Source organism: Thamnophis sirtalis, unplaced genomic scaffold (genome assembly GCF_051295495.1).
Source record: "Thamnophis sirtalis isolate CommonGarterSnake01/CBP01778 unplaced genomic scaffold, rThaSir2_p1.2 scaffold_6, whole genome shotgun sequence".
Lineage (NCBI taxonomy): Eukaryota > Metazoa > Chordata > Lepidosauria > Squamata > Natricidae > Thamnophis > Thamnophis sirtalis.
The window spans coordinates 73,109,631-73,136,693 of NW_028261386.1; the positions used below are offsets into that span (position 1 = coordinate 73,109,631).

Genomic DNA, 27,063 nt, shown 5'->3' on the forward strand with positions numbered 1-27,063 from the left:
TCTGGTGGTTGCCACAAACCCGCCACAGGTAGCGCAAGGTCAGTGTGCATGCGGTAGATACTGTCCTCACTGTCTGAAGCTTTTGGCCCTGTAGTCTCGTGATGCACCTCCACAGTTTTGCATGCACTCTTTGGGCTGCTCTGCCTCTGCAGCATTTCCGTCAACTTGGTGAGGTTCGTTTTGGCGAGGAACCTCCTCTGTAAACTAATGTCCCTAACACCACAAATAATTCTGTCCAGCAAGAGTTCATCTAAGTCCCTGAACTTGCAGTAGGCCGCAGCTATATATATATATATATATATATATATATATATATATATATATATATATATATATATATATATATATATATATATATATATATATATATATATATATATATATATATATATATATATATATATATATATATATATATATATATATATCTGTCCATCACGACAGAAACCCAATATTTTTACTGTTGCCTTTGTTATATTTGTGTTTTATTTGTGCTGATAAATAATTTTTTTATTTATTTATCAGCACAAATAAAACATACATATATATAAATATAACACACACACACACACATGTATGTATGTATGTGTGTGTGTGTGTGCATATATATATACATACATACATACATACACATACACATACACATACACATACACATACACATACACATACACATATACATATACATATATATATATATTCATTCCTTTAGGTATAAATATATATACCTAAACTGCCTTACCTTTCCATCTAGATACTTAATTTCTTCTTTCACTTCTCCACCAACCTTGGCTTCAGTAAAGGATGATGCTCTTCTGAGTAATGTTGGCTTTGAGGGGAAAAAAATCATCAGCAATTAAACATGAATGAATTTGGGAAAAATAACTTATTTTACCAAAGAACCTAAAAGGAAGAGGAAGAAATAAAGGCAATAAAGCATAGGCAAGCCTAATGTAAGACTAAGACAGAAAAACTATTTCCTCTAGTGGCCAACACAGATTTTTCTGCAATTTTGGGGAATTTAAGTATGTTAGAAGACATGATAATTCATGAGGAATCTTGTAAAACAAAATCTCAAAAATAGAGCAGGATTATCCTGATGTTTATCGAACATACAAAAAGAAAAAGAAAAGCTTTCAAAGAAAATTATCTATTATCTCTAAACAGATAAGAAAATCAAAGTAATAAAGTAATACTTATTAGCATTTTAAAAGATTGTATGCAAAAATTATAAAGTTTATCCACTTCGGGCAAAAACAATAAAAAATGGACACATCACACCACGTATGTTTATGGAGACTCTTCCATGGCTAAATTACCTACTATTGCAGAGTAAACTTTTCTTTGTACCTGTTGGCCTCCTCTACTCATTGGGTATGGAATTGTTATTCCACAACAAGCATCTGAGAATTTACGGTGGCAGTGAAGGAAAAAAAAAACTAAAACAGCTGTGAAAATAAAATTCATCTTGAGAAACATTAAACTTGAAGAAAAATTATCTGTTAATCCTAGGATTATTGTGTTACTCACTCCAGTTTAAAGGTAAAGATTCCCCTCGCACATATGTGCTAGTCATTCCCGACTCTAGGGAGCGGTGCTCATCTCTGTTTCAAACCTGAAAAGCCAGCGCTATCTGAAGACCTCTCTGTGGTCATGCAGCTGGCATAACTAAACACAAAAGGCTCATATAACGCTGTTACCTTCCCACCAAAGGTGGTTCCTATTTTTCTACTTGAATTTTTACATGTTTTCGAACTGCTAGGTTGGCAGAATTTTAGCTCCAATTTAGAGAAAATTAAATAAAGTAAGATGCCACTTTCATACCACTGTGACAAACAAAATTATTTCACAAATTGTGAAATCAAATTACTAAATCACAGTTAATAGCATTTTAATGTAGGGATCAAGTTAATTTTGAACAAAATATCTTAAGCCCCGTTGAGCTAGTGGAAATGTATACTTATAATAGATGATAGTGAAGAAAGATAACAAGTGGGAAATCTTTTCTTCTTAAACTGGTGATAATCACCATGTCGGCCACTGAACAAAGGTAATCCTCCAATAATAACCATTTATCAGAGATTCCAAATATATCTTATCATCCCACAAAAGATGCTGATTTGACAATAGACGCATAAGAAGGAAGTATAAGAGATGAATCCTTAGGGGCCCAAACCTTTTTTTCAGTCTTCTCAAATGTAGAAAGATTGCCTTCAGGTGTTTTCCTTCCATTTACAGGGACACTCTTTGGCCTAGAGGCCTTCTTGAACCTCTGAGTCCTTTTATGGCCAACATGTTCCATCATCTGCAGAGATATTAAGCAATTAATTTGAAATCGCTTCAGGTGGTAAGCGGCCTCCCTCAGTAACCAAGAAAGAAACCACTCAACTCCATTTTGCAGAATTAAGAGTACTTTTACTGGTTATAAGTAGATAGCAGCTAGGCAAAGCAAGTTCTGAGGCAAAAGCACACATAATCATAGATATCAATATGTGACCCAGCCCTTTCCCCCTGGTAACCCCATCCCATAGTCCAATCCGTACACCCCACAGGTGTCATGTGAGAGACATCTTCAAAAAGCATCATCAGGTTGGTATGCTGGACAGTTGGCCTTGGCGGCAAATCCTCTATCTGCAACATGCGCAGTAGATGGCAAGAACAACTCCCTTTTTACAGTCACTCCTGTACTGACACTTCCCCACCCAAATACAATGCCCCCCCTCCCCATTTCAATGGCAGCCGAAAGCAAGCAGCAAAACAGAGACTGACAGCCACCTCGATTTGACTTTTGAGGAAAAGAAGCTTCTCCCTTGTTTTGGAGGCTTTTATTTTAAAACAGAATTACCTGTATTTTCACCCATATAACCCGCCCACGCGAATAACCCGCCCACGCGAATAACCCGCCCACGCGAATAACCCGCCCACGCGAATAACCCACAGGTTTCCAAGATCGTGTAAAATATTTTCCGTATACCCCGCCCTCTTATATAACCCGCGATGAGTAAGCCACCGGCAAACATTACATTAGCGCTATTCCATCGGACCTCCCCATTAAAACCAATCAGAGGAGAAAGCCTGGGCGAGCGGGGGAGGGGTTGGAGGAACGGAGGAGAAGGGAACGTGCTGAGATCGGGGAAGGGACGGGAGGCGGCAACGGAGGAGAAAGCCTGGGCGAGCTGGGGAGGGGTTGGGGGAACGGAGGAGAAGGGAACGTGCTGAGATCGGGGAAGGGACGGGAGGTGGCAACAGAGGAGAAAGCCTGGGCGAGCTGGGGAGGGGTTGGAAAACCTCCGCCCATTGAGATGAACCAGAGCCCTTCTTGAACCAGAGCCGCTTGCTTTGATATACTGTCCATCTATCCGTCCATCCATCCACCCTTCCTAAATAACACCTAAACCTTTTACAAGAAAATCCGCTCAAATCCTCTTACAAATATCTGGGGATATGGATTTTTTCTTCTTTGGGGAAAAATATTTCCTTGTTCAAGAAGGGCTTTGGTTCATCTCAATGGGCGGAAAGTAAGAGGGAGGGACCCTTCCTCCCTCCCTTCCATCTACTTTATTGAACTCCGTGGGAGGAAAAGCTCTCCTAGCCCCGCTCTGAAGTGAAGGAGTATAAACTATGCCATAAGGAAGTATCTTTAATGTCATTGTCACCCAGCTGACTGTACCCCAGTCCTCCTTCTGGGGGTCGCGGGCTTGTGCCTCGTTTCACACGCTGTTGTTCGCTTTTGGCCGGCCATGTTGGAAACATGGAGGGGTCAATGGGCTCTGGGGTCTCACGGAAATATTCATGCTTTAAGCCGTCTTCAGCAGTGATCCTTCTCCCAGGGTAGTAGGTCAGGAATTTATTCATGAGATCAAATCCTTGATCCGAGAGGAGGGCACCGAACCGTTTGCGGAGGTTGTTGTATGGGTACTCTGTGAAGCTCATTTTTTTTGACCGCTTGCAGCTCGTTATAAGCCGGCCAGATTTTTTCACTCGGCGTTCCCAAGTCTTTAAAAACTTTGTTAATTTGGTCGATTTCGGACTTCCCCGGGAAAAGCGGCTTCTGGGTTAACAGCTCCCCAAAGATGCAACCCACGGACCACATGTCGATGGCTGTGGAATATTCCTTGGCTCCGAGTAAGAGCTCGGGCGCTCAGTACCATAACGTCACGACAACCGGGGTGTACGGCTTTAAGGGAGAACCGTATTCTCTGGCTAGTCCAAAATCTCCAACTTTTAAAATTCCAGCGTGACTCAAGAGCAGGTTAGACGTTTTCAAATCCTGGTGCAGAATCCAGTTGTCGTGGAGGTGTTTTACGCCTCGGAGCAATTAAATCATCAAAGTTTTCACTTCCCCTAGCAGAAAAGGCTGCTTCATGGTTTCCATCAAGCTTTTGAGGTCATGTTCAACGTAGTTCATCACGATGTAGATCTTGTCCATGTTGCTACCGACGACAATCTCCCTAACAGTGACAATATTTGGGTGCTGAGCTTTGAGGATGGTGTTGATCTCTCTTAAGGAAGTAATAGGAAAACCTTCTTTTTCCTTCTCCATTTTTAATCGCTTCAAGGCCACAATTTCATCTGTTTTTTTTTTTGTCTTTGGCTCTGTACACCACGCCGTAAGTCCCTTCCTCGATCCGGTTCAGGCACTGGAATTCTTCCACGCTACAGCAGCCCTGAAGGGCCGGGAGATATTTGGGCAGCTCTCGTTTCAGTTCTACGGGCGAGGAGATGGGGGAATCGGGAAGATATTCCCCTTCCTCCAACCCCTCCCCAGCTCGCCCAGGCTTTCTCCTCCGTTCCCGCCTCCCGTCCCTTCCCCGACCTCAGCACTTTCCCTTCTCCTCCATTCCTGCCTGTTCCTGCCTCCCGTCAAAAATCTTGCAGTCAAGATTTATGCAAATAAGTTTTTGTACACCATGCCTAAGCCATAGCCAGGGGCGGGGTTTTCACGAAGGCGTCCCAAAACCCAAGCAGGAAAAGGGAGAAAAGGAGCCCGAGCCGCCGAGCCAAGTCTCCCCAGCCCTTTCCAGTCTGGTTGCACGTGCCCCCGATGGAGAACGGGGAGCCGAGGTAAAGCTGCCTCCCAATTCCTCGAACTCCCAAGCTCTCCCTTTAGTTAATCTGTGTAAAATATTTTCTGTATACCCCACCCACTTTTATACCCCGCGGGGGCATGCAGGGTAGGTAAAAAACGCATATAACCCGCGGGTTATATGGGTGAAAATACGGTATAGAAACATTATCTGTATTTAAAGATAGTGTTTAATATTTGAATGTAAACATACCTGAATTTCCACATCATCCAAAGGTGTGGAGTTTAAAATGTCAGTATTTAGGCTGTTTGAAAACACTGCATCTTCTGAAGCACCTGAGGTGGAAGAGCATATGCCTAAAGGAATTCAAATATCAATAGGTTAAAATTGTTAGTGACTTGCACAGTAAAGCATAGATCATTCAGAAGCCATTTTTAAATCAATACAGTCTGTTGCTATTAGCTAGCAAAAGGAATCTATTCTTCAGTTACTAGATGCCTTCTTTTTACATATTTTACCTTTTACATACAAAAATGGAGCAGTATTCTTGTCTACGCACTGGTTAGACTTCAATATGGGTGTGTTTCTTCCATGGTTTTGTTGCTGATCAGAAGTCAACTGAGGTGAGGCCTACGGCAAAGAGGCAACTTTTTAAAGAATAAACATATTTTTGCACGGATCATTACTTGAAATGTCTAGATGTATAAAGAGTTGCCCATATCAGTGAAAGCAAGACTGACACACAATTAACAACAGTAGTAATTACTCTATATACCCATATTTTTCGGAGTATAAGACGCACCAAGATTTTAAAGAGGTAAATTGCACTCTGCAGATCTCCCAAACCCTCTGCATGCCTCATTTGTTGTGAAAAATGGGGCATGCAGAGAGTTTGAGAGGCCTGCAAAGTGCTCCTGGTGGCTGAGGGGAGCCCAAAAATGAGCAAGAAGCAGCCCGTTTTTCACGAAAACGGGCCCTTTTTTGCCAAAAAAAAAAAAGGGCATGCATAGCCTTTAGGAGGCTTGTGGAGTGCTGGTGGCGGCTGGGAGGGAAAACAAGCAAAAAACGATCCATTTTTTGCTCATTTTTGCCCTCCCCAGAAGCTCTTTGCAGGCCTCCTAAAGGCTATGCATGTCCATTTTTGTGAAGGGGGCAGAGTTTCGGAAGACAAAAATGCTGTATTCAATGTATAAGACACACCCAGATTTTTACCCTCAGAGGGGGGAGGTGCATCTTATACTCCAAAAAATGCGATAATCCTTATTCAGTGATATCTTCTCAAAGTTCCAGCCTGAATATTCAGTTCTTAAAGTTGTTTCCCAAATTATGTTATCAGATAGGATAAAACTGTTCTAGTGATAGAACAGGGGATTTTATAGACAACTTGAAGATATATTCCAAAAAGATAGACTTTCATGCCATTACTCTCTACATTGAGGACCCAAAAAACAGACCTTTCCACAATAAGGCTGTGCCAATCAGAGACTGGTACCATGCCCCTGAGGCTTATGTAGGAGCCGAAGTGGCGCAGTGATTAAATGCAGCACTGCAGGCTACTTCAGCTGACTGCAGTTCTGCAGTTCGGCTGTTCAAATCTCACCGGCTCAGGGTTGACTCAGCCTTCCATCCTTCCGAGGTGAGTAAAATGAGGACCCGGATTGTTGGGGGCAATATGCTGACTCTGTAAACCGCTTAGAGAGGGCTGAAAGCCCTATGAAGCGGTATATAAGTCTAACTGCTATTGCTATGTAAAGAGCTTCAGTTCTAGAGAAAATGGCATAAATACAGTTTTACCAGGTTTTCCTATGGATTTTCAAGGCAGGTGAATCCATTGGCTAGAACTCTTACCTAAACCCTCTTCTGCAATTTAGAAGTTCTACCCTTTCAAGTCATCCTGGCATGGTGACACCGTGGTGTCTTCACCCTGCCCTCCCCAAGTGCTCAGAGAGGTTGCTCTGCGACCTTCTGACAAGCCAAGTCCATGGGGAAGCTAGATTCACTGAACAACCATGTTACTAACTTTAAAACTGCAGCGATTCACTTAACGACTTTGGCAAGAAAGGTGGTAAAATGCGGCAAAATTCACTTAACACACGTCTCGCTTAGCAATCAAAATACTGTGCTCTATAGTGGTTGCAAGTTGAGGACTATCTATGCTATTGCAAGAAATACTAAAGAAAATGGTCTATTCAGGGAATCCACATTACTTTCTGGATCTGAAATGGTGTTTGATGGGGAGTCCTCTGACCAGTAGGGGTTAAACTTCCATTATTCAGCATTTTAGATGGGCTCCTTGTTCTTTGTTCTCCTCTTGCAGTTTTCAGTGACTCAGACCTTAGCAATGTCCTTCTGGCTGCCTAAAAGACATTAGAAGTTTTTACAAGAAATTACCTTTTGGGGGCCCTATTAGAAAAAGATGCAACTAAGCAGGGATGAGTTCCGGCAGGCACTACTGCCGACCCGCTCATCTGCACGCTGTGCATGAGCAGAAACAAAATAACAAGATGGTGGCACCTACAGTGCCACCAGGAGAACCGGTTTGGGGGCGTGGCAAGCCTGAGTCACTGCTGCTTCCAGCAACCCAGGCCACCAAACTGGTCCAAACAGGTAGGAACCCACCATCCACAACTAAGAAAGAACAGCTGAGATACATAATAGAAATCCATAATGGCAGTGATGACTGTCTATTTATATTGTGTTTTTAAGAGTTCAGTGCCCTTAATCATACACTGAAAGCTTTACAATTGGTGAAGTAAACATTCTACCCTATGCCATCCAAGCATTCTGGGACTACAATTTCCAAAACTACAGCCAGAGTGGCCTTTGTGAATTACAGCCACAACCATAGGAAAGTTGGTTGGACCAAAGTTAAGAGGGAAACATATAGCCAAGGATGCTTACTGAGGTCATAGAAGCAACCAGATTCAAATTAGGATTTTGTTACAACTAGCTTAGTATATTAACCCTTGGACCATATCAACTTTCATTTCATATGGGAATTTGATCCTCAGACGCCATAGTGCAGCTACCGTACTATGCAAATTGTGCCTGTTCTTTATATGCTGCAGGAGGTTTCTTTCTTTCTTTCTTTCTTTCTTTCTTTCTTTCTTTCTTTCTCTCTCTCTCTCTCTCTCTCTCTTTCATTCTTTCTTTCTTTTTGTCCATCATCATGATTACATGACTTACCTGGGCATTCCTATCATTATGAGCCAAATTATCAAATGATATTTTCCTTCGCACATGGACATCAACGAGACTCTTGTGGTTATCTTGCAAGGGTCTCTCTTCTACAGTCTCTTGGGAGGATGTCCCTCTCAAGATAGCAGCAGAAAGCTGGGAAAGAAATGATACATTAACAATTTAAAAAAGGTTTCACTGAGTGAAATACAGCCAGTAGTGATTCTCAGTACACCTGAATTTGGGGGGAAAAATCAAACAAAACTAAGATCATCCATGGAGCAGTCAATTCCTTGGTGAGAAAAGAAAGGGCCAACTTCCAGGATATTTCTTGTCCTTGCACACTAATGAAAAAAATATCCCAGTTTGTTACTTGCTCCAATATCACTAATACCGCTCTATGAATTGATATACTGGGTAGATGAATTGCAAGATTTCATTAGGGGGAGTTCTGAAGCTGACCTGAGCAGCATTATACTAGAGAATAATCAGTTACCAATAGAATATTTTGCAAGACCCCTGGTCTTTACTCTGAAGAAAGCATGGGAAAGGAAGCCAAGCATTAAACACAAATAAAAGTCTTGCTTATAGTACCGGTGTTTCTGATCTTCTGTAAATAATATCCACTGCTCCATGTTTTCTCTGGGTTTCCATCTTCTGATGCTCAGACATTCCAAGCTCATCCTGGAGATCCAGGTTCCGTTTGGTCAGTGCTTCCACTTGACTCTTTAGTCTGCTGTGGGCAGCTTGCCAGTGGATCTTGTTTCTCCTGAACTCCTCCTGTAGGCCTGCAATTTGCTTCTTCAACATCTGTTATTAGAAAGCAGAGATTGTTTTCAAGGAGAAAAAAAGACACTGATATGTTTCTGATGGAAGACTAAGTATTTACATTAGATCTTAATCTTTATTCATATCAGATGGGAAATTATGGAAGATGGGCATATCAGGAAGGTGTCAAGCTGGGAAAGATTAGACAGGCACCTAAAGGATATTATTGAACCACCACCCCATCCACCAAGTCAACAGATGCAAAAAGAGCTGAGTAACAATACAAAGAGAGAAAATGGGAACTTGAGAGCTTGTCAATTTGTAATTATTGCAATTGATTATGTGCCAAAAGTCAGTGTCAACTATAGGTAAGACTTCTCCAAGGTGACCTGTCCCTAACCTGGACCTTCAGGTCTTCCAGTGATAATTATTGCAATAAGGCCAATGTATTCCAACCTTTTATCTACCAGATGAATTGGACTATAAATTCTATCATCTTACCTATTCAGCAGGGACACATATTAAAGATGGAATGATAGAAGGCTGGAATCAATTAAACATTAGCTTTACCCCAAGATCTGGCAAGGAAATTCTTTTGAAAATGCAATGTGATTGTTATCTTTTCTTACCAACCATAGAATAGCAAGAGGAAAAATTCTAATAGATCTTTTGGAAGGTTACTTGGCTGCTCCTCATTACCTTCGCCATCTGAACACTGCATGTGTACAGAACTATAAAATGCCAGACAACAGAGAAATCAGCACTAAGCAATATCGTCGTGAAATTCCAGCTAACCTCTAAGGAGCATACATAGAAACACATCAGAGGTGGTATTCAGCAGGTGCTGACCAGTTCTGGAGAACCGGTAGCAGAAATTTTGAGTAGTTTGGAGAGCCGATGAATACCACCCCTGACTGCCCCCACTCCATCTATTCTCTGCCTCCCAAGTCCCAGCTGATCGGGAGGAAATGGGGATTTTGCAGTATCCTTCCCCTGCCATGCCCACCAAGCCATGCCACGCCCACAGAATCGGTAGTAAAAAAAATTGAATCCCACCACTGAAGCCCACATGCAGTACACAAAATTGTAACTGATTTTGATATAACAGATCTTTGTAACAGATTTATAAGAGATATAAATCTTGGCATTCACAAAATTTTGGAAGAAACGGTCTTATGAAATTTGGAAGGAACTTTTCCCAAAATCTCAGAAGATATGATGGTGGTTTCAGTCATTATTTTTTGGCACTTGTAAAGATCTCCTATCAGACAGTACGGGCCTATAAGTCAAGCAGACAAGATTAACTGACTTAGTAATATCATCATTCAGTTCTATGATTTGCCAGTCCAATAAGATATCTAATTTTAGATATTCTTTAACAAACAGGGTTTTTTTCTATTGGCAGCTAGGTATGCAACCACATGTTCACATTTCATTCACAGATTATGCCATTTCAATTCTAGTTGGAGATAACAAGGACTACCTTAAAAAAAAGATTTAGGGAGAATAGTGAAAATAGGAAGCAGAGAAGGTCTCTTTAAAAACATTCCCCATACACACGTACTGCAGGTAAACACATCTCAAGGAGTGGTCTAGTGGTAATAGCATCCAGAATTTTGCACAATAGTTTCATTAAAAAAAAAAATACAAAGTCACTAGCTTTGTGGATCATATTTTCCACTCAAGTCATTTTGCTTTTCTCCTTTAAACCAAACTGCCATCATATCAAGATAATTCCCCAATTATTTGCTCTATATTCTCATTTGAAAAAGTGAACTGAGATTCCAATATAGTTATAACCAAAAAGATGCCACTTACTCTTATTTGTTCAGACTCTTCCTCTTTTTTAATAGCTGGCACAGGCATCTGACATTCTGTTTTTTCTCTGTCAAGTTTCAAAGTTACTTGACTCTTACATTCGTCCAGGAGATGTGATGACTGAGCCTGGACAGCATCATACTGGATAATTTGTTTTCTGCTGGAGGGAAAACACACCCTAACTATACGAATAGGAATATCATATGATCAGGAAAACAAGCATTCACCAATGGCTCCCCCACCCCAATTAATTATGAATGGCTGGAATTTGAACAAACAGGGTCAGCAATATTTCATCATCCATGTAAAATAAAACACAAGAAAAAAAGATATAAGGGCAAATGCCAGAAAGTTATCAGATACCCTTTGCTTTAAAAAAAAAAGTTCCAAGAACATTTAAATGTCCAATCACCATCCACTGATAATGTAATAAGGTATACACATAAAGACAGACAAAGCACAGACAAATCGACCATCAATATTTACAGATAGATAAACATCTACAATTACAACACAATCATTTACAAAATACATCTACAAAAGATACCACTAAAAGCCAAACAAAAAGAACGAAACACCTCTTCACTAGCAATCAATACCCAGTAAGCAGAGAATAACACTAGATTAACACTAGACCAACAATCAAGAAGTAAACCATACCCTAATCAAGAAACTACCAAGTCAGACAAACATGGTAACAGTAAACAACAATCTAATCAAGGAACCACCAAGATCACACCCACTCACATTGACAGGGCAAGCCATTAGTAGATAACATGAGAACCAGCCACCCTCACTCCCTTTTGGCACTGATTATATTATCTGGTTTATTACCTAAATGTTACCTAATAAAAACAATCAAACTCAGACAACACCCTGGACCAATGGTGGGTTTCAAAAATTTTTAGAACCTCTTCTGTAGGTGTGGCCTGCTTTGTGGGAATGGCTTGCCAGCCAAGTGACCGAGTGGGGGGATGGCTTGGCAGTCATGTGACTGGGTGGGCATGGCCACCTTGTAAAATGGTGAAACTCACTTAACAAAGCTCTTGCTTAGCAACTAAAATGTTGACTCAGAAACTGGCATTGAAAGCACGCAAGTCTTAAAGCTGTCAAGTTACAAGACCCCTACACCCCTAACCCTTTAGAAAAAAAACCTCAGGAGGGTTCAAACTTGACAGCTTTAAGACTTGTGGACTTCAACTCCCAGAATTCCTCCTCCAGTCATGTTGGCTCAGGAACCCTGGCACTGAAGTGTGCAAGTCTTAAAGCTGTCAAGTTACAAGACCCTTCCCCCTCCAACCTTTTAGAAAAAAAAAACCCCAAGGGCGTTCAAACTTCACAGCTTTAAGACTTGTGGACTTCAACTCCCAGAATTCCTCTTCTCACTCTTCATTTGATGATGTGCGGCGGGAGAGGGAGCTGGAACCGGTTCTAAATGGCACTGTAGATTTGTGGAATCTCTTCTATAGAAGAGGTTAGAACTGGCAGGAATCCACCCCTGCCCTGGATCCACAGTTCCTTGATCTACAAATATTCTCTTCCATCAGAGACAAAACTGCATATCAACGATACAAACAATAATTTGGACATTCATCCTTGTCTTGAAATTTAATTTGGCCTTCATCAACAACTCAGATAAATTTGGGGATTGCCATATCACAAAAGCAATGTATGAAACTAATAAATCCAATATTTGATTCACCAAGCGCCACTTATACTGCCACAAGGAAGAGGGGGGGCAACCTATTTACCAAAGCACCTGTAGGCAGGACAAGAAATAATAGATGGAAGCTAACCAAGGACAGAAGCAACCTAGAACTAAGGAGAAAACTCCTAACAGCAAGAACAATTAACCAGTGCAAGAAATTGCCTTTGGAAGATGTGTGTGCCTCATCACTGAAGGCTTTTAAGAAGAGATTAGTCATCCATTTATCAAAAATAGTATAAGTCTCTTGTGAGAGCAGGGAGTTGGATCAGATGACCTCCAAAATCCCTTCCAACTTTGTTACTGTTATTATTATGCACATTGGAAATGGCTTTGTGGGATCTAAATAAGGATCTCATCAATTGCTTTCAGATCTTTTCTTGGAGATACCAAGAAGTGAATCAGGGACAGTCTAAGAATGTCTACCAGTCTACCAGCCTACCAAGAATGTTTTCTGTCTCTGAATTACAGATCCTCTGGGATAGCTGGATCTCTAAACGGCAGACTGTAAATGATCAGTTCATAGCCTAAACATATCCAAACAATAACTCTGAAATGACTCCATATTTGCGGTTGTCAGTCTGTTCTAACCCATCACTCTAGATTAGTTGACTTTCAGGAAATAATTAAAGAACAATTTCACTAGGCCTCAAATTGCATTCTTGTGATCCAGGAGGAGAAATAGAATCCAGCAATTTCTTCTTATTTTTGTTCAATGTTAAATTTTTCTGCCTTTATCGCTCTCTACTCTGATAAGTAAATAATAAGGTATGTACTCAGATTTCACATACTTAATCACACATTAAACTCTTCTATTATTCTTAGCATTCACCTACTGTTTTCAGCCTTTGCCATCTGATCCATTTGCTTAACAACAAACATGCAAACAGATAAATATTTCAAATACTAATTTCAGAGTTAGAAATAGGTCTGATGAGATTACAATCCAGAGTGCAAATGTGAAACATTTTACAATTTTTAATCTTTTCTCTTATTCTTTATTATTTCCACCAGTATGTGTTTTTTTATTTTTTCCTTGCTAGAGTAACAGAATAACAGAGTTGGAAAGGACCTTAGAGGTCTTCTAGTTCAATTCCATGCTCAAGCAGAAGATGCTATACCATTTCAGATAAATGGTTGTCTAATCTCTTTTATAAATTTATAAATATAAAAGTGCAAATACATGTACACACACACACACACACACACACACACACACACACACAAACCAGAAGTGGTATTCAGCAGGTTCAGACCAGTTCTGGAGAAGCTCTAGTGGAAATTTTGTGTAGTTCGGAAAACCGGTAAAAACCACCTCTGGCTGGCCTCGCCCCCATCTATTCACTGCCTCTCGAGTCCCAGATGATTGGGAGGAAATATGGATTTTTACAATATCCTTCCCCTGCCATGCCCACCAAGCCATGCCACACCCACAAAACCGGTAGTAAAAAAATTTGAATCCCACCACTCTCTCTCTATCCCTTCTCTCTCACATACACAGATATGTATGCATACACATGCATATGCATACATACAAATATACATAAATAGAGAGAGATGGAGAAAGACAAAGGTTTTATACTTCTATCCTAAATAAATCTTCCTAATTTTCTTACCTGAGAAAATCCATTGCTTTTGCTTGCTCGTCTTTCATTTGAGCTAACAGAGAGGTTTCTCTGTGGCTGACAGGATCCTCCCATTTGTGTTCTTCTGTCTTGCCCATCTGCTTCTTTGGAGCTTGCTCTAGAAAGAAATTTGTGTGATAATATTACTGTGTACTAACAAGATAGTCAAGTAAGGTAATGGAAGCATCATGAAACCCTTTTCATTTCCCATGCTGGCTGGGCAATTCTGGAAGTCGAAGCCCACACCTGTTGAAGTTGAGAAACACAGGATCGGAATGACCGAAAGATATTACATGGGGGGGGGGTAGAATTTGAAATTCTGGTTCAGTACATATAACATAATAAGTCCACATGTAATTTATGGTTTCAATTGGCATCAGGGCCTGTAAATAAGGTTCTCTGGGCTCCAAAACAAACCTCTCAGGTGCAGCCCATTAGTCAAAGAGCAGGTAATTGCATTCTAGAAAGAAGAACTGAAGTTGTATTTGTGGCGTGCAGACACAAGCCATCTAGGCAGGCTTGGGCACTTCAGTGGTACTGGCAAGTTGTATCAGTATTAAGAATATCAGAACTAGACTGCAAAAAAACCCGAGGGTACGGGGGTGGCAACTAGATTTCTCTATTTCTTTACCACCATCTGGTGTTCATCTTAGTCATAGAACAGTGCCATGGAATATTATCAAATTCCATCAAAATTTAACAACCACTAAGAAAGAAATTGTCAAACTCACACAATTAAAATCTTTCAAAGAATTTCAGAAAAGGTTTTACAACATTATACGTGTTAATTGGTAAGATACTTGTAATTCAGAGTGGGTTGATCCTGGTTTTACTACCGGTTCACTTCGCACGCACTTTGCATGCACAGAAAAAATTCCAGTGAACTGTGTACGCACAGACACTACTAAACAACATTCCAGCAACGGCAGCAGCAACTAGGTAATTGTTTCGGGAACATGGCCAGACTGGGCTGCTGGTTCTGTGACCCGGACTGAACCGGGAGCAACCCACCTCTGTTGTAATTGGTATTGTATGTTACCTGTATCTGCATAATCAATTTATCTTCCCCTCAATTTCCCACCCTGACACAAAATTGCAGTTCAATTAAGTCACCCAATTTTGAATTAACTTTCAGAGGAATTGTAGTTTAAATGTTATTTCAATGGTTCTTCTTATCACAGCTTTATTAAGATTATTGAAGGGAACATGCTGACTTAAACCTTAATCTCTCAGTTCATTCAATGGATCTGTATCCATAACAATATAGGTGAAGAGTACCAAGCTCAGCAAAAATCAGCAAAAATAGCCAGTGCTTAATTTAATCCCTATTAAGGAGGTTATATGCTTAGACAGAAGGACTGCCTCTCTGAGATCCTCCCCTCACTAGTGGGGAGAAGGAAGGATGGAAACAACTTTTTTTTAAAAAAACAATTAAAAATGGGAGCCTTCTGTTATCAGACTTACAAAGCAAGGAAGAGACAAAGAACCAATAGAATTCTCTTTTTATCTCTCCTCTTGTCCTCCCTGGTTAATAGAATAAAGGGTATAAAGAATTAATGCTTCCAGAGCTGCATCTCTAACAATTATAAAGCATCCACAACTAATCCCTATCCTGTGGTATGATACAATGAAGCACATTAAAATTGCTTATGCTGGAAGCTCTAAGCAGATGGAATTCAGCTCTTGTGTATTTTTTTTAAGTCCTCTCTTGTATAATCCCTTTGATGTACTTGATGAAAATCAGAATATATTTTCATCACTGCTTTAAGGATCATCAGGAAGGCAGTTTAGCTCCTAGACTCATCCAAGCTGGTGCATTCAGTGGGCAAAGTTATAGGCTGCCTCTCCAAAAAGTCTTAGCTTTTAATTACTCTCTTCCTTCTCTAAAAATAAGAATAATGCAGAGGAAAAAGGTAACAGCAAAGAGAAACTCCCTGGTAATATCCAATCAGAAGGCCCAGATGACCTCCAACTTTATCTTCTGCAATGAACTCTGACACCATGTGCTGAAACCTATTATTCAAGGAGACAATAAGTAGCTAGTAACTAGTTAAATTGGTCTTAACTATATTGATTTATTGGAAATCTTGTACATGCCTTATTATTGAGTTTTCCTTCTTTCCTTTTATGCCTAACAAACTCATTTTTATAGCAAGAGATTTGGCTTCATCTATTCATTCAAAGAGATTAAACACTGGAACTTTTCATTAAAACTCTTCTCATGTGCAAAACTGTACAGGAGCACAGCTCTCCTCTTGTGAATCTGGGACTGCCCTACGATCTTTTAAGTTCTGTCCTCTGTCCTCTTGTACTTTGGGACAAGAAGAGTCAATGCTCACCTGCCTACCCTAAAGCTAAGTTGAAGGTAAATGTTTTTGACAAAAGGCCGAGAACTTCCCTGTCTCACAGATTAGAGGAAGCTATGTTAGAAAGCTCAGCCTAAATGGTGGCAGCCTAATTCAATAACTTTCTACCAACATTAAACTTCAGTATAAAGCAGTGTGTCTCAACTTAAGCAACTTGGTTCTGTGTGGACTTCAACTGTCAGACAGCCTCCTATAGGATGACTGCATTGTAGAGGAATTATTTTTCAAATTACCTTGAGTGCCTTTCCTATGTTCTGGATTTGCTTTGCTCTTGAAAACAGGGAAGAGGCGAGCCACAAGGTCATTTCTCAGAGAAGGAGCTTTCCAACTTAGTTCTCCACCATAATTGCTTGCAATACTCTTGATCAGTATTTCAGGCTCTCGTTGATTTCTTGTGGCTTCCAGGGGATGAAAAGGAGATGCCAGATGGGAAGAGAAAGGCTTTTCATATTTCAAGCAGCCATCTCTGAGACTGGATTCATTGCTGCTACTGCTGCTGCTGCTTGGGGTCTGTGGGGTTTCCTTTTGGCTCATGGGTTCCTGAGCACAGAGTTTCTTGGGAAAAGATTTTCCATAGGTTTTTAAAACATAATCTTCAGCTTCACTGGGCTCATCTGTGGCATAATCGGCATCAGAGAATTCCGCATCCTTGTCTCTGCTGGATGCTCTATGGAGCCCATATCTTGTGAGATAGGAAGTACAAGGCAAATTGTTGTCAGTAGGTATGCAGAATGAATCATTGGATGAGGATTTTCCATTCAATCTCTTTCCAGTGTTTGCATTGTTGTGGTGCTTCATTTGTGATTTAACAGGTGTCATCTCTTGATTTTTCTCTGGTTCAATTGTAACATTTTTTATTTGATCATTGATCTTCTTAAACTCAGGGTTCCTTCCTAATTTGGGATCTGAACATTCATCTGCTTCAACATTACATTTATTTTTGCACTGCCCAATCCTTTGTGTACATTGAATAATCTTGAATTTGGAACTATGATTCTCTGGCTGTTTCAATTCTGTGTTCTGAAAGTCAGAAACATCTAGAGAATTCCTTGACTTTCCTGCTACCTGTGATACATCATCATCTAAACCTTCCATAAGCCATATCGGAATCTTAGAAATGGTTGATCCACTGAAAAACATGCCAGAATGTTCTTTGGAACCAGAAGAAGAAGAAGAGTCATTTTGTTCATCCACTTTTGCCTTAACTTCACTTAGTTGTCCATGCCACTGCTGTGAATATTTGGACCAATTAAATGGTAGTTCAGATTCCTTTTCACTTACCATCTCTTCATCATCATAATCAGAGTTACTTTCTTTTCGGCTTTCTGGCCTTGGTTCATATTTATTACGCTGACATTTTACAACACCATTGGAAATAAAACAATTTGTACTTTTATCATCTGGGGACATAACCTTCCTTTCTAATTGCAAGCATTTTCCCAGTTGTTTTCCTATTTTCCACTGATCAGGAGATAAGAGATTATGCTGATCAAAGCTGACTCTTCCCAGCAGTTTGGTAGGGCTCATGGCAAGACTTTCTCTATTTTTTTCACACTTCCCAATGCCTTCTGAATATTCCAGAAATGAGATTGGATCCGCCATTTCTGCCTCACTAGAATCCTGCAAGTAATATGGCAATATAAATAATGTAATGATAAGATAAGCCAACATTTTAATTCGTACTAAATCATTATTAAAGCATGCACTCTTAAAGAGATAAAATCTGATTCCAGAATGAATAGCTCATCTCCTTTTCATTTTTTTATTTATGTTTTGCATCCAAAACTTTACATCTAGATATAGGTTGCTATCAGGGGTGGATTCCTGTAGGTGCCACTGCCAGTTCACTCTGGGGTGTGAGCATGTGCTTGATGTGTGTCAGGTGCACATGTGCAGTACCATTAAAATTGCTTTGCGCAGAAGCAAAAAGTGAGATGGCGGCACCTATGGGAGAACCGGTTCAGGGGCTTGGCAGGCCTGGATCGCTGCTGGTTCCAGCGACCCAGGCCGCCAAGTTACTCTGGTTCGGCCGAACTAGTCCGAACCAGTAAGAACCCACCTATTCAATTCCCAGATATATTTCCCTTTCTTATTTTCTTCTCTGAAAGCAAACGACAAACATATACCAAGAGCCAAGGTGGCGCAGTGGTTAAATGCAGCATTGCAGGCTACTGCTAGATCAGCAGTTCAGCGGTTCAAATCCCACCGGCTCAGGGTTGACTCAGCCTTCCATCCTTCCGAGGTGGGTAAAATGAGGACCCAGATTGTTGGGGGCAATATGCTGACTCTCTGTAAACCGCTTAGAGAGGGCTGAAAGCCCTATGAAGCGGTATATAAGTCTACTGCTATTGCTATTGCTATATACACATCATGCAGTCTCTGAGTAATCAGCAAATGCAAATGACAGAAAATGAAATAACAAACATTAAATCAAAGAAATTAAAGATATGAGAGTAGAAAGGAAACAGAAATGTAGCGCATATGCAGAAGCAAAAATCTGAGCTAATAAGAGCATTCATAATGTCTCTCCATACTTTTCCATCTTGGCAAACCATTTTTGCTTCCATCATACCCATCCACTAATTCCATTCTTTGAATTTCTCACCTCTCTTTTTTTTTTGGGGGGGGGGAATCTCAAAGTGCCATCCAACGATGATTTTTTTCCATTTTTTCCCTTTCTCTAGCCCCATTCACTTTTTCTTCTGTAATTTGATTCATATTCATTCTGACTATATGATCAAATTAACTGAGCATACGTCTTTTATACAATCATGCACTTGTACTAATCCATGCTGTTTTAGCAGCCATTCATTCTTGAGCCTCTCCTTGTTTTATCACATAATAACTCAAGTACCCATTTAGAATGCATCAGTTTGATTTTAAAATATTTCTCCTATCATACTCAATATTCATTTCCATATACCAAAGTGAGTAAAAGTAGTCTCTTCTAAGCTACTATTTTCAGGTCTCTCAGGAATCATTCCTTACAATAAACCTTGCACCACCTTGCTGTTTTTATGTCTGTTAAAATGTTCCCGGTGATTTTTCTATCATTAGTAGACATTCTGCAAAGGATCAAATACTGATCTTAGATACTGATGATTTTCATATCCATACTTCTTGTTGCCTCTTGCAATCTAGCATTTGCCTGCAACTACGCACTCTTCACTATTTTTTTTTCATATTCATAAATTTCTTAGTGAAATTCTAAAAATAAGCATCTAGCTGGCACATTGCCCTCATGGAATAAAGTCTCATCACATTTCCCAGATTTTGCTAATTGCCTCCATTAAAACCTTTAAGGTTTGCCTTTCCGAGGCATCCTTATTAGTCTTATCCCTCTTTTACATTCATTCGTGTTACCTTTACTGCTGTATATTTGTATAGAAACTTCACATAATCATTCCATAATTAAACCACATGTGTATTTAAACATTATGCCATCTGTATCCAAAATCTCACAATTTTTCATCATTCTCACAGCATTTACTATCTCCTTTCCATGCTTTTTTCTTTGGCACCAGCGTCTGTTTCATTGCATATTCTTCTTCATAACACTGCTACTCCCATACATATTTATCAAATAATCCTTCTGGAATTCAGTGCTGTTATTTTTAATCCCATTTACTCAGCCAACAGCTCCTTGTTTAGTTAAGTTCTTTTCATCCATTTCCATGTTTGCTATTTAATATCTAACAAAATAATTCTGCATTTCTTCTACCTCTGTTCCTATAGCTAGTGCTTTTCAACTGAGGTTCCATTGTGTCTTTCTTCTACCTGTCTTAATCAATATGCTTGATCTTCTATAGAGAGATCATTTTCCCTTCCTTCCTTATTTTCCAAAGATCTTAATTTGAGGGATCCATTAAAACTCTCTTGTATAATAGGAAATGCAGGTCACTTTGGATAGTAAGATGGGTGGCATATAAATAAAATAAATAAAATGTTTTATAGAAGTACAGATGGTCAATAAGCAGGAAAATTATTATTTGTTCAGCAGCAAGATATAAGATGTTTTGGTAAAGAAAACAGTATTTTTTTACAACAATTAAGAAAACACAATTCATTTTCCCCTATTAAATTCTCCACAGCGTTATTTTTCACCTAGCTCATGCTACCTGGTATTGCATCTCAATTGTTGAAGAATCTACTTTCAGATCTTCAAAGGATTTTTCCATGTTTTTCTCTATTTTTCCAATTCCAGGAGTGATTGATCTAAGACAGGAATAACAAAGCATATTAGAACAAAATGAATGGGCAATTTATTGATTCCCAATTAACTGCAGGCATGTTATGCTCTTCTCTGCCATCTTTTCCCCTGACCCTCTCCAGAAAGGAGGTCCGAAAAGGTCTCAGGGAAGAGAAGAGCTCACCTAGTAAATTATTCCTATTGACAAGACATTCCCCACCCATGCTTGATAGTAAATTTCAGAAAATTTCAGAAAACAACTTATTTTGTTGCCCTCGTTAATTAATTAATTAATTAATTAATTTTATATGTCCACCATTTCCCACAAAATGACTTTGGGGGGCATACAACCAGGGCTGGGCTGCTGTGAGTTTCCAGGGGTTCGGGAGAACCTCTAGCTAAGATTCTATGCAATTCAGAGAACCCCCGAATTCCACTCCTGACTGTCCCTGCCCACCCCACCACACCCCTCCCAGAAGTCCCCACATGGCCATTTTGGATGCAGGTAAGTACAGAGCATGTGTCCAGGCTCGGGGAGGGCAAAAAATGGGCCTACCGGAGGTTTGGGCCAGAGGGCCTACAGAGCCTGGGGAAGCCATTTTCACCCTCCCTGAGGCTCAAGAAAAGCCTTTGGAGACTGGGGAGGGCAAACCCCCTCCCACCGTGGTGCAGAAAGCCAACAAGGCCACACCCACCCTGGCCACGTCCATCCAGCAACTGGGTAGAGAACCTCTTGCTAAACTTTTTGAAGCCAACGCCTACATACAACCAGTTGTCAGGCAGTAACAGGGCAAGAGTGCCCTATTAGATCTGCACTTGAATAAGTTATGGTATTATACATTTAAAAACTTTTACCATAAAATTAATTATTTGCATGCTTTAGATACAATTTTGCCAACTCTACTTACAGCAGTTATAAAGATAACAAGAATGCCGGCTAATTCTAAAAGGACAACTTCATATTTTTATTTGACAAGAATGCTGCATTAACACAGTTTAATCACAGCTCCATTTTATACCTGTGCATGAAAAGATTTGTGCATAAGCTCTCACCTGTCATTTACAATCTGAGTCTTCATATTTGTCCCTAATCCAGAGGGTGACAAAGGAATGTTCTCCTCTATTGATTGTTCTTCCCTTTCTTCTGTAATATGTGGCAGGCATTCAGGCCAAAATTCTTTAATAAAGAAGCAAAAAGAGCAAGAAGTAAGTTGGTTTTTACAAAGGGGTGGTGGTGGAAAGAGAGTCATTATAAGTTGCATGACTTTAAAAGGGGGGAGGGAGGCTAAATAAAACTTTTTTTATTCATTTTCCACATTGTATATTTCAATTCCCATTCCTTTAGTAATTGCAAAGATTCAATTAAGCAAGGAGCTCTAGTATCTGCCCCTATTCTGGTGGAAGCAGTTAGAGAAAAGACACAGGCTGAGACTCCCTCTCTGACAAGTGAATGCCTAAAAGGGCAATTGTTTCATATAAGTTCTTTGTTTTCTCTGCTCCAGTTAATTGCCTTAGACCAGGGGTGTCAAACTCAAGGCCCTTGGGCTGAATCCGGCCCATGGGATGCTTAAATCTGGCCCTTGGGGCTGGCCTGGAAATAGCAAAGGATCGGCCCATAATGCCTCTAGCAGCCAAAATGGGGCACAAGGCAGTGGTGAAATTCATTTTTTTACTACCTGTTCTGTGGGCATGGCTTGGTGGGTGTGGCAGGGGAAGAATACTGCAAAATCTCCATTCCCACCCTTCTCTGGGGCTTGGTTCTTCAGAACCTGTCAGAACCTGCTGGATTTCACCTCTGGCACAAGGTATTTAAATCTGGCCCATGTTTTGGCTGGCAGAGTGCTGCAGGAGGCCCTCTTGGCCGAAACTGGGGCATTGGGACCCCACACATGAGCGCCCCCTGTGTCCTATTTTGGCCAGCAGGGGGCTGCTGTAGCACTTAAACTCTTATTAATAAAAGGAAAAGTAATTGGAAATCAGGTTGAAAGAAACCACAGAACAGAAAATACTGGAAATCAGAAATTTGGAAGTGGCCTTATTGGATTCTCTATAAAAAAGTGAACAACAGAAACAGCAATTCCCAAGAAAAGCGCACCCACAAACACACATTACATAAAATATGCCTGTGGTTACCTTTGATTGGACCATTTTTCTGTTCTTCAAGAGTATGTCTAGAAGCGTTTTCTGTGTTGGTCTCATAACTCTGGGGAATTGAATCCATGTTTGTTTCTATATGTATATAAAATATTCACATTAAAAATAAAATAATCAGAAATAGCTGTGAATATTAATTCTGAATGCTTTTGGGACCTTTCCAATTTACAGAAGTTATACATGGCAAAAACTGGGTTTAAGCAACTTTTTATCAAGTTTGGCTACAAGCCACAGAGGATATCCTGGGCGTGCTAGAAATAGTCTGAGATACACTCAATCCTTGTATCCGTTCATTCTGTTTCTGGGGATTCATTTGTATTCTTCTACAAAAGCAAAAGACTCTGCATGTCTTTCTCAGTTTTGGGAGCCTGTACTTGAATAATATTTACATTACATAAATGTACATATAGAATTGCAATTGTTAATTGCCAAAATGATGTACACTTTTTTTGTTGTTGTTGTTTTGTTGTTGAAGCATTATAATTATCTTTGTGCTTTGCCTCTTTTCCTTTTTTTTTTTTTTTTAAGGAGTAAAAATAAATTTTGAAAATGAAAGGTTTCAGGATTTGTAGTGTCAGGACCAGAGATTTCCTCTTTAGTAGTCTGCTGCTGTTCTCAACAGTCCTGGGTTCTGGATCCCGGTGCAACCGGTACAGTGCAACAGAGCCCGGAGTCCACTACATGATTACGTGCAGCGCGCACATGTGTCCTTACCTCCTGTGATGCTCCAGCTGCTCTGCGGAGCTTCACACAGGTGCCGTATGCTGCACAGGCGTGCACAGAAGCGTCAAAGAGCTCAAATACAGGTAAGGAGCGCAGGCAGGTGGGTGGGCCCTCCAGAGCTCTGTACTGGAATGGTACCGGATGCTCCTGGCAAGCACCGGTATGTCGTACCAGGGCATACCGGTCGTAACCCACCACTGGTTCTCACCCAATAGCATAATGGGGAAAAGAGCATCTAAGAAGGATGTATAGGCCTTTGGATTCAAAATCAAAATGCTGCTTCACAAAGGCACAATTTTCTAGCAGGAACTGTCCACAAATCCTTAGAAAATCTGCTTTTTTTCCTTCAGCCCTTAGACTTCCCTCCACAACTGTCCTGAAAACCTAAAAAACCAGGGACAGTGATGGGGCATAAAAACGTTAACTTTTTTGACACCCCTTCTTCTCCACGCAAGAAAATATATACTTTTTTTTAAAAAAAAAGCTACAGAGAAATGTTGTACACAAGCCAACTTAACATTTTTGGGGATGTCTGTAATTAGTAACAATTTTCAAGAAAGTGTAAGTTTACACATCCACCCAAAACCCAAAGGCAAATAAATAATTAAAAACACAGAAATACCTTCTTGTTTAGGTCTCTACTCTGTTATACTTGTCAGAATATTCATGAACCGGCAGAGACTTGGTAGCAAGGTCTGCCAATGAATAAGCATGGTAACAGGTCAGCCAATGAGGCCGGAGTCCTTCGGGATTGGGCGGCCTATAAATTCATTAAATTCAATTCAAATTCAATTCAATTATTTGGAAACAGAAACTTAACTAAGAAGTCTGGGCATGTCTTAGCTGTATTAAGCTCTGAAGTCTGAACTGAAACCAATCTCTCCTCTGCCTGTTTTGTCTGTAACTACTACCATGTTGGAGAATCCACTATTGGTATTGTACATTTACTCATGTGTTATTATATATATATAAAGAGGTTAATGAATCCTGCTGAATCAGTTATCTGAGTGTGCTTTCTGGATGTGATTTCTGCAACAAACCCTAAAAATACCTTACCCAATTTATTTGAGTAGTTGAGTGATAATATATATGTAACTTACTTTAGACAGAGAAGACTCTTACCTACATTCCTTGAGAGATATGGCTTCTTGAATTCTCAAGAGGAAAACTGCAGCAGCAGAATTGGATTTTCCCAAAGTTTCACAGCAGGAAGAAGTCCAGCTGCAATTTATGGCATGAAATGCTTGGGAGAAATGCAGCTGATCGAGTTTCTGAAAGGCTTGATATCCAGAAAGAGTGATGTGTTACCTAGATCCTCAGGTATAGCAACTTCTCATCCCAGCATACAACTATTGTCAGAATTATTGAGGAATATAAATTGCTCAATGAAAAGGATGCCGGTGCTATTTCTCGATGATAGGTATCTTCTTCTGATCACTTGTTCCAGGAGGTAATACTTTCACCGGGGACTCTTTTGAAATCCAGGGGAATTGACATTTTTTTATTTTCCAAGCTATAGTTTTGCCTTTCCCATTTCTCAAAACATTTAATAAGGATACATAATCAGCAGACTTGAGATATTTATGCCACCCATCTCACCAAGATCAAGGAAATTGATAAAAAATATAGGGATGTAGAAATACTTGAGGATAGCAAAATAAAATAGAAAGAACTGGAGAAAATTATAAAAGAGAAAGACCTGCAAAAAGAAGTAAAACAACTTGTAAAAAATGGCAAATATAGTACCAATGATAATAGGTGCCTTGATGTAATCCCAAAACAACTGGAGTACCACTTGAATACCATTGGCATTGACAAATTCACCATCTATCTATCAATTCAAAAGGCAGCTTTATTTGGAACAGCTTATGCCCTACAACAATACCATTAACACCATCAAACAACAACTTCTACCTACTCCAGGTCCTTGGAAAGGACTTGATAAGTGGATCAAAATGCCAAATCCAGTCTAAACATCTGGCTGGCTGTGCAACCAGCCGTAATAATAGATTATTAATCTTGTAAACTGCCAGAGTCTCAACAATTCTGAGAGGCCCTCGTTAATCAAAGGAAGAAATTATGATACAAATCAATAAAACATAAACAAAAAAAACTAAAGACAAACATTGACAGCATGGAATCAACAGATGAAAAAGAAAACCATCCCAAAGGACTTATGTTATTGCTTTCAAGAAATAAGATGTTTGTATGAGGATTAAAATAACTTTCCCTCCTCTGTTTTATTTATCAGCATCTCAGAGCCATAGAAGACTTCTCTGAAACATGCAGACGCGGGGGTCATTTTCTCTGGCTGCTATGTAGATACGTGTTTGTACAAAGCAGGCAACTAGGGGGTCTACACGTTGAGCAAACAGTGGTTAGAAGGCACTGTGTTCATAGATTAAAAATCACTGCAGTACCGCACATGTTCTTCCTTACTTGCCAATCGAAGGCAGTTTTATTTGCAGCCTTGGTCTAAGCATGCAGTGCAATTTAAAGAGTTCGAAGTCCAATTCAATTCAGTTCAGCTGCAATAGACGCGTGGTTTCCAAAATTTAAAAGCCTACTTTCGTAGGTAGACTCTGAAAGCGTGAGCCGTCAACCCAGAAAGCCGCAATATCATGGTTTAGCTTTAGAATTTAGTTTGAACAAGAGTTATCGTCTGGAATGCGAATGCACCCAATTAAACCAGGAACGATCAGGAACGCTAGGTGGCCCGTGTTATTTGCAGCCACTGCGCTCATCCTGTTCGCAGTTCGTTCTTCTGCGCTCATCCTTTGGTTCCATTAGAGCAGAGGTCTTCAAACTTGGCAACTTTATTTAAGATTTGTGGACTCCAACTCCCAGAATTCTCCAGCCAGCTATGCTGGCTGGAGAATTCTGAAAGTTGAAGACCACAAATCTTAAAGTTGCCAAGTCTGGGGACCCTTGCAGTAGAGTAAAAAGAACATGCAATAACGAGCTCTTTTTTTAAAAAGAGGGGAGTGTGGGGGAGAAGAAGAAGAAACCCCTACAAATATTATACAAACCCATGCCACACGCCTTTGACCGTCCTCCTCCGGAGCTTCTTTAGGATTTGTATATGAGGGAAGCAAATTACCCCGAGCTTGAGCGAAATGGCTAAAAAGACGGAAGTTTAAGACGCCGAGAGGCTCTCCTGTAGCTACAGCAACCGTAAACAGAAAAGGCTGAAACGGCGGCGTGCAAGAGCGGGCCACCCGATCAACGGCAGGCACACCTTCAAGCCCCGATCCTCCGCCAACTGTAACCGATCTAGCGTGACCGTGGTCCTCACGGGGCTTTGGGCTCAGCCGAAACGTGGCGGGATCAGCTCGCTCTGGAAGGGTAACCTGTTTGCTGGTGAGGACTTTCAACCTATTGCGTTGAAAGATTTATATATAGAGAAAAGAGGGTGGAATCCTAGAGGCAACTGGACTTGAAGAGGTTTCCAAAGAAAAACCAGAAAGTCCAGTTGCTTCTTGAAAAAGCACCTTTGGGACAATCAAGACCG

General features: G+C 40.3%; 1 protein-coding gene and 1 pseudogene across 3 annotated transcripts in view; both read right to left on the minus strand.

The window, feature by feature from the left end:
* The window catches only part of LOC106554465 (uncharacterized), a 38,655-nt gene extending 11,956 nt beyond the window's left edge, over positions 1-26,699 (minus strand). The window contains exons 1-16 of one of the 3 annotated variants that reach the window (XM_087718185.1): positions 26,582-26,699; positions 24,675-25,251; positions 24,175-24,312; positions 22,809-22,904; positions 21,729-21,852; positions 20,605-20,701; positions 16,720-18,106; positions 14,112-14,238; positions 10,791-10,947; positions 8,799-9,014; positions 8,214-8,360; positions 7,235-7,384; positions 5,546-5,657; positions 5,280-5,383; positions 2,177-2,305; positions 743-829 (exon numbers count right to left, since the gene is read on the minus strand). In XM_087718185.1, coding sequence (XP_087574311.1) covers positions 743-829; positions 2,177-2,305; positions 5,280-5,383; positions 5,546-5,657; positions 7,235-7,384; positions 8,214-8,360; positions 8,799-9,014; positions 10,791-10,947; positions 14,112-14,238; positions 16,720-18,106; positions 20,605-20,701; positions 21,729-21,852; positions 22,809-22,896 — 2,925 coding nt within the window. In that variant the 5' untranslated portion in view covers positions 22,897-22,904; positions 24,175-24,312; positions 24,675-25,251; positions 26,582-26,699. Of the gene's footprint in view, positions 1-742; positions 830-2,176; positions 2,306-5,279; positions 5,384-5,545; positions 5,658-7,234; positions 7,385-8,213; positions 8,361-8,798; positions 9,015-10,790; positions 10,951-14,111; positions 14,239-16,719; positions 18,107-20,604; positions 20,702-21,728; positions 21,853-22,808; positions 22,905-24,174; positions 24,313-24,674; positions 25,252-26,581 lie in introns of all 3 variants that reach the window. The other 2 variants (XM_087718183.1, XM_087718184.1) reach the window with 2 other exon arrangements.
* Positions 3,589-5,191, minus strand: LOC148045020 (cyclin-dependent kinase 11B pseudogene; annotated as a pseudogene).
* Positions 26,700-27,063: the final 364 nt, after the last annotated feature.